Raw genomic sequence first — 11,451 nt, 5'->3', positions numbered from 1 at the left:
GGTTGCGGGCACATCCCCAGTAGGAGATGTGCAGGAGGCAGCTGATCGATGTTTCTCTCTCATCGATGTTTCTGGCTCTCTAACTCTCTCCCTTCCTCTCTGTAAAAAAATCAATAAAATATATTTTAAAAAAAATATATAAAAAAAAAAGAAAAAGCCATCTTCAAAATGGTAGGAAAGTTTTATGTCATTTTTACTTGCTCTTACCCCATTACCTCCTGGTCTTTTACTTCAAGCAGCTGCAGCTTGGTTGCCAGTTCTCTCCCTCAAACAAGGGAGGAACAGAAGACCTTATTTGCAAATTATTGTGTACTAGAGGCCCAGTGCACGGATTCGTGCACAGGTGGGGTCCCTCAGCCTGGCCTGTGGGGATCGGGCTGAAACCAGCTCTCTGACATCCCCTGAGGGGTCCAGGATTGCAAGAGGGCAGTTCTCAGGTATAGCACCCTGGAATTGTGCTCCTTCCTCTCTGGTTCCAGGTGTGTCACCCAAGAACCGCAGCTGCCAAGTCACTGCAGCTCGGCAGCTCCTGCATTGAGCGTCTGCCCCCTGGTGGTCAGTGTGTTTCATAGCTACCGGTCGGAGCGTCTGGCCCCTGGTGGTCATTGTGCGACACAGCTATCCCGGTCAGCCAGTCGCTTACCTTTTTATATATAAAGATATCTGTTCTAACCTGTCTCGGAGATAACTGAAGGGTGTTGACATAAAACACTTGTTACTGCTTCACCTAACTTGAAACTCTGGTGGGAAAACCAGAATGCACTATTAAAAAGAAAACAAAAAGGGTGCCATGGCCAGTGTTGGTTGGAGTGTCATCCATGTAGCAAAAGACTGTGGGTTTGATTCCAGTCTGGGCACATACCCAGGCTGCGGATTTAATCCCCGGTTGGAGCATGTGTGGGAGGCAAAAAATCGATATTTCATATCAATGAATCTCTCTCCCTCAACCCTTACTCTTTGAAACCAATAATTTAAAAAAATACAAGGTAACTATAAACCCATAGTAACCAGGGATAAGACATTATAGGTGGAGATACAAAACTGACCACCTAAGGCCCAGAGACGAAGCTGGGGTGAGACTTTTGGAATTTAAAACATTCAAAACTAGCAACACATACAGAGTTTTACTGGAAAGATGGAAAATGAATTCATCCTAAGTATATAGAAAAAGACCCCAAAACATTAACTCTAAGAAATGTAAACAAAAAGTATAAACAAAAAGAACCTAATCATTATGTACTATGTGTATGTACACATGCATATGTGTATATGAGACACACATGAAATATACACTACATAGCCCTGCTATGAATATTTACATGGTTATAATCATGTGAACACTGACTTATGATTTAACCAGAACTGTGATATAACCATACTGAGAAAACGAAAAGGAAAGTCTAGCTTTGGTAGGTAGTACATGAGAGCTAAATCTACAACTTCCTAATAATACAATGAGAAATTCAGAAATAGCATAAGAATAATAAGCAGAAACATATAGGTAAAAGCAAAGAACAGCTAAAAGAATTGAGAGTTGTTTCTTCTGAGTGGAGAATCCAGGTAGAATAGAAAATTATTTTTTACTAGAGGCCCGTTGCAGGAAAATTCCTGCAAGAATAGGGCTTCCTGCGGCTGGAGCAAAGCACAGAAGGGATCGAAACCCACTGAGGCGGGCTTCGCTCCCGCTCCGCTGCGCGGCTGGGTTTTTCCCTCCCGCTCCGCCACCCGGCTGGTTTCCCTCCCGCCTCCGCCGCCTTGGCTCCATTCCTGTCTCCGCTGCCTCTACTTTCCTCCCTTCTGTAGCGCTTCGCTTCCACGTTGTCTTCAGTCTTTGCTCCCAGCTGGTATATGCAAATTAACCGCCATCTTGGTTGGGTTAATTTGCATATAGTCACTCTGATTGGCTGGTGGGCGTAACGAAGGTACGGTCAATTAGCATCTTTGTCTTTTATTAGTGTAGATTCCAATGTAGGCTTATAGTAATATATGATTTTTTAAAACTATATTTGTATTGATTGCAGAGAGGAAGGAAGAGGGAGAGCAAGATAGAAACATCAGCCGAAACCGGTTTGGCTCAGTGGATAGAGCGTCGGCCTGCCTGAAAGGGCAAGTTCGATTCCGGTCAAGGGCATGTACCTTAGTTGTGGGCATATCCCCAGTAGGAGATGTGCAGGAGGCAGCTGATCAATGTTTCTAACTCTCTATCTCTCTCCCTTTCTCTCTGTAAAAAATCAATAAAATTAAAAAAAAAAAAAGATAGAAACATCAATGATGAGAGAGAAGCAGTGATCAGCTGCCTCCTGCACACCCCACACTGGGGATCCAGACCACAACCCAGGCATGTGCCCTGACCAGGAATTGATGTTGACCTCCTGGTTCATAAGTCGACGCTCAACCACTGAGCCACGCCAGCTGGCAATAATATATGATTTTTAACAATGCATATACAGGGATTAGCAAAAGCAGGTTTACAGTTGTGAGTACATGAAACACAGTGTATTCTTGTGTTATTATTTATTGTATTATTTACTTGTATGACAACTATAAACATACTTTTGCCCACCCCTGTATATTCAATTTAATATAAAAATTCAATTAGAAAATAAACATAATAAACCAATGAAAAATAAATGGAATATGATAATATACATTTAAATTGCCTGAAATAAAGGGAGAGGAAATGGAGTGGTGAATACACAATACAGTAGATATGTTGTAGAATTGTATACCTGAAATCTGTATAAATTTATTAACCAGTGTCACCCCTATAAATTCAATAAAAAGGAAAAATACTTTTAAAGGGAGAGAAAAATACAGCATATGCACATACAGTGGTGTGGTTATGTGAAACACACATATGTATACTGATAGGAATCAAAATTAGAAAATTATAATATAGGATTTTAATGTCTATTTACCAAATTGTTGTTTAAAAGTTTTAAATAAAATTAATATCACAAAAAGTGACTAGATTTAAAGTACCTCTAAATGAAATCCAAGAAAAAATATATATTACCACCTATGAGTAATTCTATCAAAAAGAGAACTGACTTTCTATCTGGTCAGGCATCTATTGCCAACTAATAGTGAATAGGACATACAGTAGCCAATGAAAATACAAAACAGGGATGTGACCAGCAAAACTCAGAATATAGGAAACGCCATACAAATAATCTGGTTTCTTAAACAAATGCACCATAAGGAAACTTCAGGTTAAAGTACACATAAGAAACATAGCATCCAAATGCAACATAACATGTAGTGAGTGAGACCATCTTGGGATTCTGGTACACACCAACTATATTTACAAACCATTACTATGTTTTTGAGGAAAATGAATAAATTTTAAATAACTAGATATTTGATATTATGGAATTAATGTTAATGGTTTAGTGTAATAATAATACTGTAGTAATGTTTAAAAGGTCTTTATCTTTCCACAATATATTCTGAATTACATACAGACAGAATATGATTTCTGAGATTTCAACAAAATAATCTGAAAGTGACAGAATAGATGAAACAATATTGGTAACTTGAAGTTAGGTAATGGGTACAAAGAAATTTATAAAGCTAGTCCCTCCATTTATACATCTGCTTGAAATCTATACTAATAAAAGAATAATATGCTAATTAGATCGGGAGACCTTCCAGAGACCTTCCAGACGTCCTTCTGGAGAAAGCTGGGGGCTTGGCCAGCCTGCAAACAGCCCCCAAATGGCCCTCAGCCCCTTGCCCAGGCCGGCCACGCCCCCCAGCAAGGACCCACCCCGATGGGGGGGCATTGCCAGCCTGCAAACTGGCCCTCAGCCCCTCGCCCAGGCTGGCCATGCTCCCCAGTGGGGACCCTCACCCCGATGGGGGCATTGCCAGCCTGCAAACTGCCCCAGGACCCTCGACAGGCCGGCCCCGCCCCCCAAGGGGACCCCTACCCTGATCTGGGACCCCCTTCATGGCAGACCAGCCAGCCCCCACCCATTACCAGGCCTCTATCTACACGAATAAAAGGGTAATATGATAATTAGACCGGGAGACCTTCTGGATGTCCTTCCAGACAAAGCCATGGTGGTGGGGCTGAGGCAGAGGCAGTTAGGGGTGATTGGGGGGGGGAGGGCAGTTGGGGGCAAGTGGGCCTGCAGGGGAGGGCAGTTTTGGGTCGGGGGCAATCAGGCTGGCAAGGGGGAGCAGTTGGGGGCGAGAAGAGCAGTTGAGGGCAAGCAGGCCAGCAGGCAGAGTGGTTAGGGGTGATCAGGCAGGCGTGCAGGTGAGTGGTTAGGAGCCAGCAATCCCAGATTGTGAGATCGGGCTTAAACCAGCAGCTGGACATCCCCCAAGGGGTCCCAGATTAGAGACGGTGCAGGCCGGGCTGAGAGACACCCCCCCCCATCCATGCACGAATTTCATGCATCGGGCCTCTAGTTTTTACAATAAAAAGTTTATTTAATCATTTTTCTACCCCAGATAAAACACAATCATGTTGGTCATCATATAATTATCTTAACTCTTTCCATGTACCTAATTATATTAATAAAGCCTTAAAGATTTTTAAGTGGCTAGTAGAATAAAACCAACTATCACTAAAAATCTGTGGTTGATTACAACATTCTATTCTTGTAATACTGAAATATATCTATGAATCTATATAAGTCACATGTTAAAAAGAAATCACAAATAAAAATTGATTTACCTCTCTCAATTTCTCTCGTTCCCGCTCCCTCTCAGCAATACGTTTCCTCCTCTCTTCCTCTTCTTTAAGAGCATTCTGTGTTTCTGTTCTTAGTTTATCATCTTTAAGAATCTTTCTAATTTTCTTTCTGCCCTTTCCAGGTGACTTGGAATCATCATTTTCATCTTCTTCTTCTTCCTCTTCATCATCTTCTTTATCTCCTTCAGAATTACTCTATGGAAATTAAATGATCAGAGGTAATAAACAAAGTAGCAAACTTATCCATTTCATATGAAAATAAATAATATAGCAAGAAAAGGTAGAAGAAAACAGACTGAAAACCCTCAGAAGTATACTTTGCAATAAAGAAGAGTATTAAAACACAAACAACCCCAAAAAGGGGACAAGGAACTGGCATAGACTTTTCTCTGAGGAAGATATAGAAATGTTCAGTAAGCACATGAATAGATAGTCAACATTATTTGTCATTAGGGAAACTTAAATCAAAACCACAAATGAAATACTATTAGGATAACTTTTTAAAATTTTTAAAAAAGACAAAAGTAACAATTGTGAAAATGTAGAAAAATTGAAAGCCTGGTGCATTAGAAAAACAGTGTGACAGTTCCTCAATAAGATAAACACAGAATTAACACATGATCCGGGCAGTCCACTTCTCAGATTATAATCAAAAGAATCAAAATCATGGATTCAAACAGATATTTGCACACCTACGTTAATAGCAGCATTATTCACAATGGCCAGAGATGGAGACAACCCAAATGTCTATCAACAGATAAATGAATAAACACATTGTGCTATATAGACACAATGGAATATTATCCAACCTTAAAAAGGAAGGAAATTATGACACATGCTACAACATGGATGAACCTTGAAAACATTATGTCAATGACTACAAGCCAGACACAAAACGAGAAATATTATGACTACACTTAAATGAAGTACCCAAAAATAGGCAAATTCATAGACAAAGAAATTAAAATAGAGGTTATGAGGGGCTGGGGTTAGTCAGGAAAGAGGAGTTACTGCTTAATGCGTAGAGAGTTTTCCAATTCTGAATTTAATTAAGGCCCGAGTTGTATACTTAGAAATGGTCTAAAAGGTTCGTTTAAAACAATGAACCCTCCCAAAAGAGAATAGTGTTGACCTAATAAAACATATTACAGAGAATTGTACTTTACATAATTATGTTTATATACAAGAAATTCATATTGGCAAACTTCATTGCTAGAAGAAATAATTTACATGAGTCATTATGCAGAATAAAATATATCTTCAGAAAATACAACACTATATCAATTCTACAGCCCTTGGAATGTAAAATAATGAATTAGAACAGCTTAAAATTTCAATTATATTTAGTTAAGAAACAAAAAAATTATGTCAAAATTAATACCTCTGCATATTTATACATTCAATAAGTCAATACTTCCACAAAAAGTATAAAAAAGAAATTAACCAATAGAATTTGACAAATGCATGAAATGCTGAAGAGGTAATAACATACTTTCATGGTCTAGTGTACCAGTTACAATTAAAGCACATAGTAAATATCATTATTACCTTGTTTTCACTGGATGAATCTTCTTGAACCTTAATGCGCCGCCTTTTCTTTTTTTGTTTATAACTCCGCTGATTTTCTTCCAACTCTGCTTTCTTTGCAGACCTAAAGAACATTTAAAATGCAAAATAAAAATACTGCATGATGAATTTCCTTAAGTGAATTAACTACTATTTTAGAACTGCTTCACCTTTGTGTACATTCCGGAAAATGATAGAGAAAACAAAAAGCAAAATAACTTCACTAGGTTCAAGAAGAATGACTCTCAATTCTATCCAGACCAATATTTTAAGTTATTCAGAGAAGAGATTTAGCATATAAGTAATAAGATGGGTGAAGAGCCAATATACACATAAAAACATTCACCATCTCTAAAAAAAAGCTGATCATGAAAGTTGGATGCTAATTTTTATCAGCTCATTTAATTTTTAAAAAAGGAACAACTTTTGATGAGAAAAGTTCTCTCAGCTTAGAAGTTGGTACACAATGTTAGAGTAATCCAAATAATATGTTCCTAGCATCAAGGATAGACATACAGATTAATGGAAGAGAAATGAATATCGAGAAACAAAACTTTACATTTATGGTCAACAGATTTTCCACAATGGTATCAAAACAATTCAATAGGGAAAGATAGTCTTGGCAACAAACTGTGCTGAGACAACTCTATGTCTATAAGCAAAAGAATAAAGGTGGACCCCAATCTTGTACCATTTACAAAAATTAACTCAAAGTGAATCCAAGTCCCCCAAAATATACATTACAGCTAAAAAACTGTTCATTGTTTTAATTGTTGAAGATTGAGGAAATGGCTACGTACACATTCTGCTGGAGTAGAAATTTGGCTTCTATAAGAAGTTTAAAATATGTATGATAAGTCTTAAAATTGTACAACTTTGACCCAACAATGCCACTTTTAGGAATATACTCCAAGGAAATAATCAGACCAATGTGTGAATACATACAAAAATATGTGTGTGTAAATGTGTGCCTGTGTGTATGTGTGTTATCACAAGTGTTAAATAAAAATATTTCTAAATATCTATCTGGGTGAGTACGCAAATATTTTTACAACAGTATCTATAATAGAAAAATTGAGAACCATCTAAACATACCAAACTAGAAGATCACTTATATAGAATTTCAAAGATATTATAAAGAAAGGATCACAGTTCTAGATGTAAGAACTAAAACTACAAAACTTGTGAAAGAAAATACCACCATACAAAAAAAATAAAACACCACCATAAATCTTTGTGACCTTTAATTAGGCAATGGATTCTTAGATGTGTCATCAAAAGCACAAGCAACCAAAAAAACTGGTAAACTGGACTTCATAAAAAATTAAAATTTTTTGTGCATAAGTGGAAACTCTTAAGAAAGTAAAAAGATAACCCACAGAATGGGAGAAAATATTGGCAAATCATATATCTGGGTATGGGTCTTATATCCAGATTATATAAAAAGACGGTTAAATTAAAAATTGGGAGAAGAATTTTTATAAATGTTTCTTCAAATAGGATATGCAAATCACCAGTAAGCACATGAAAAATTACTCAACAGCATTAGTCATTTGGGAAAAGCAAATGAAAATCATGAGTTGCCACCACACACCAGTAGGTTGGCTCTAAGCAAATTAACAAAAATGACAAATGCTGGTGAGGATGTGGAGAAATTGGAACCCTGATGCACTGAGTGAATGTAAAATGGTAAGCCATTATGGTAAACAGTTTGGCAATTATTTAGAAATTAGGCACAGTGTTATCCTATCACCAAATAATTCCACTCATAGGTATAGTCCTATGAATGCATATGAAAACATATGACTATGCAAAAATTTACACAAATGTTCATAGCATGGATTACTCATAATGGCAAAAAAAAATGGGAACAAGCCAAGCATCTACCTACAGATGAATGGAGAAACAAAATGTGGTATTAATACAATGGCATATTATTCACCCACTAAAAGTAATGAAATACCAGGTGACTCAGCAAGATGGTGGACTAAGAAACTCCAGGCTGTTGTTCTCCCACACAAACAAAGAATAAGCAACAACATGTGTTAAAAATTAACTTTGTGAGAACTCAGAAACCAGTTAAAAAACTGCAGCAAACAAACACCTAACCAAGAGTCACACTTAAAATGGTAGGAAATTTCATAGCATTTCTACTCACACTTGCCCTACCCCCTCTTCCCTGATCAGCTCAACAAGGTCAGAAGGAAGCTGCCCAACTCCCAGATAATTCTGCAGAAAGGAAACAAAAAAGTGGAACTTCCTTGCACCTTTCGGAACTGAGAGATACCCAAGGGACATAAATATATCTCATCTAACTCAGAGACGATAAAAGCACACAAAAAGATGCTCAACATTACAGCATTTTCCATTCCTAAGGAGACACTGCCCTACTGAGATCCACAAGTCCCACTAGTGCAAATGAAATAAAAATTTGCACTATAAAAGCATCGACTAATAAACAAGAGAAAGACTTCTAATTATGAATCTGCTAAATTGTTTTTTAAAAAGTATCTAAAAAGATTTTAAAATCTCAAATAACAAGGCAGTGAAAAAACCCATCAAGTATTATGAATAACCAAGTTGACAAGGTACTTCAGAAATTAATTAAAAGTCTCCAGAAAACAAACTAAAAGACATGGAAGACTGATTTAAGTGACAGAAAATTGAAGATTGTGGTTCTGAATAAACTGAATGAGATATAGGAAAACAGAAATGCAGTTCAATGAGCACAGGAATAAAATTGATGAACAAAAGGCGTTCTTTAGAGATTGAAACTATGAAAAGGAATCAAATAGAAATTCTGGAACTGAAGAAATCAATAAATGAGATGAAGAATGAATTAGAGAGCTCAAACCATATGGAAGAAAGAATGAGTGATCTTAAAGTTAGACATCTAAAAATGACTCAGGTGGAAGAAGAGAATTAAGAGTTAACAAAAAATAAATCAACTCTAAGAAAACTATATGACTCTATTAGAAATAGGATTATAAAAATAATAGATATAGCAGAAAGAGAAGAGAAAGAGAAGGAAACAGAGAGCCTATTCAAATAAATAATTGATGCAGACTTCTCAAACTTATAGAAAGCTAAAACCTCAAATACAAGGGATTAACAGAACACCTAATTATCTCAGTACAAAAAAAAAGCAAACAAAAAACCCACTTTCTCCAAGAAACAATGCATTCCATGTATTAAAACTGTCCAAAGTTAATGACTATGAAAGATTTCCCAAGATTAGCAGGGGGAAAAGACTGCCACATATTAAGAAAATTCCATTAGATTATCATCGGATTTCTCAGAAGAAACCTTACAAGATAGGAGACACTGAAACCAAATATTGAAATACTAAAGGAGAGAAATCAATGGCAAAAAAATAATGTATCTAGCAAAGTTTTCCTTAAGATATGAAGGAGAAATAAATACGTCTCCAGCCTGGCCGGCATGGCTCAATGGTTGAGCGTCAATCTATGAACCAGGAGGTCATGGTTCAATTCTGATCAGGGCTTGATCCCCGGTGTGGGGCATGCAGGAGGCAGCCAATCAATAATTCTCTCTCATCACTGATGTTTCTATCTCTCTCTCCCTCTCCCCTTTTCTCTGTAATCAATAAAAATGTATTTTTTAAAGACTTCTCCAGACAAAAGCTAAGGGAATTTACCACCACAAGATGTACATTATAAGAAATATTGAAAGGAGCAGTTTTACTGGAAGCAAAAAGACAATACAAAACTATAAGTTGACATATAGACAGACAGAAGAAAAAAATGGCAACTCTATTTCAGAATAGGGTATTAAACACTTAAATATAACATAAAAGTTAAAATGGGGTAAAATACTTTTTTGAAAAGACTCGTTTTTTCAAATGAACAGACAACATAAATGGGATAATTTGTGAGAACAAAAACATAAAAGTGGAGGATGAAAAAGACTGAACTTTCATAGGCAAATGGAGATGAGATGGAATTAGAAAAAAGACTACTGTATATATAAAAGGATTTTATATAAACCTAATGGTAATGACAAAACAAAAATCAAGAATTGAGACATGTAACTATAAAAAAAGAAAAATGGCCATAGCTAGTTTTTCCCAGTGGTTAGAGCATCAGTTTGAGGACTGAAGGGTCTCACATTCAATTTTGGTCAAGTTCACATACCTCACTTGCAGGCTCGATCCCTGGCCATGAGTTGGGGCATGCCTGAGAGGCAAGAAATCAATGTTTATCTCTCTCTCTGTCTCTCCCCCTCCATTGCATTCTCTCTTTAAAAAAAAGGGGCGGGGGGAGGGAGACATATATAATACTCTTTGTAATACTTTAAGCAATAAAACAATTAAAAATAAAATAAAATAAAAATCAATAGAGAGGGTATCCTTGGGTGAGGATTAACAAAACAAAATAATTTAAAAATAAAAAGAGAGAGAGAGAGAGAGAGAGAGAGAGAGAGAGAGAGAGACGGAAAACAGAGGGACAAAAATTGTACACTACAACCAAACTAAAATACAAATAGTACAAGGGGAAAATAAACAATGGAGATACAGAGAAATAAGAAAACAAAAGATAAAATGGATAGAGAAAGTTCTCATACATCAATAATATTCCAAAATGTAAAAGGACTGAACTCACCCAAAAAAGGCACACTGTAGCAGGATGGATTTAAAAACAAGACCCAACTATATGCTGCCTACAGTAGACTCATCTCAGCTCCAAACACAAACATTGGCTCAAAGCTAAGGTAGAAAATGACACTTTAAGAAAATGGTATCTAGAAAAAAGCGGGAGTAGGAGTACTGATAACAGACAAAAAGGTAACAAAAGACAAAGATGGACATTTTATAATTAATAAACATAAAATTCATCAAGAAAACAACAAATCAACAAAACAACAAGAAAGCCCACTGCATGGCAGAACATATTTGCCAATGTTATCACTGATAAGGGTTTAATCTCCAACATTTACAGGGAACTCATACAACTTAACACAAGGAAGATAAACAACCCAATCAAAAAATGGGCAACAGACCTAAATAGATACTTTTCGAAAGAAGACATAAGGAAGGCCAAGAGACATATGAAAACATGCTCAAAGTCACTAATCATCTGAGAGATGCAAATCAAAATGACAATGAGGTACCATCTCACACCTGTCAGAATGGCTATCATCAACAAATCAACAAACGACAA

The 11,451-nt window shown here is 36.7% G+C and overlaps 1 protein-coding gene across 7 annotated transcripts in view; it reads right to left on the bottom strand.

Annotated features, from left to right (window-relative positions):
- The window catches only part of ATRX (alpha thalassemia/mental retardation syndrome X-linked), a 304,287-nt gene that overhangs the window by 148,942 nt on the left and 143,894 nt on the right, over window positions 1–11,451 (bottom strand). For all 7 annotated transcript variants that reach the window (XM_005877140.2, XM_005877143.2, XM_014548452.1 and 4 more), the window contains 2 exons: window positions 6,254–6,356; window positions 4,688–4,900 (listed from right to left, as the gene is read on the bottom strand). In XM_005877140.2, coding sequence (XP_005877202.1) covers window positions 4,688–4,900; window positions 6,254–6,356 — 316 coding nt within the window. The remainder of the gene's footprint in view (window positions 1–4,687; window positions 4,901–6,253; window positions 6,357–11,451) is intronic.

The sequence above is a fragment of the Myotis brandtii genome, unplaced genomic scaffold (assembly GCF_000412655.1).
Source record: "Myotis brandtii unplaced genomic scaffold, ASM41265v1 scaffold509, whole genome shotgun sequence".
Lineage (NCBI taxonomy): Eukaryota > Metazoa > Chordata > Mammalia > Chiroptera > Vespertilionidae > Myotis > Myotis brandtii.
This window is presented reverse-complemented; position numbering and strand designations above follow the sequence as displayed.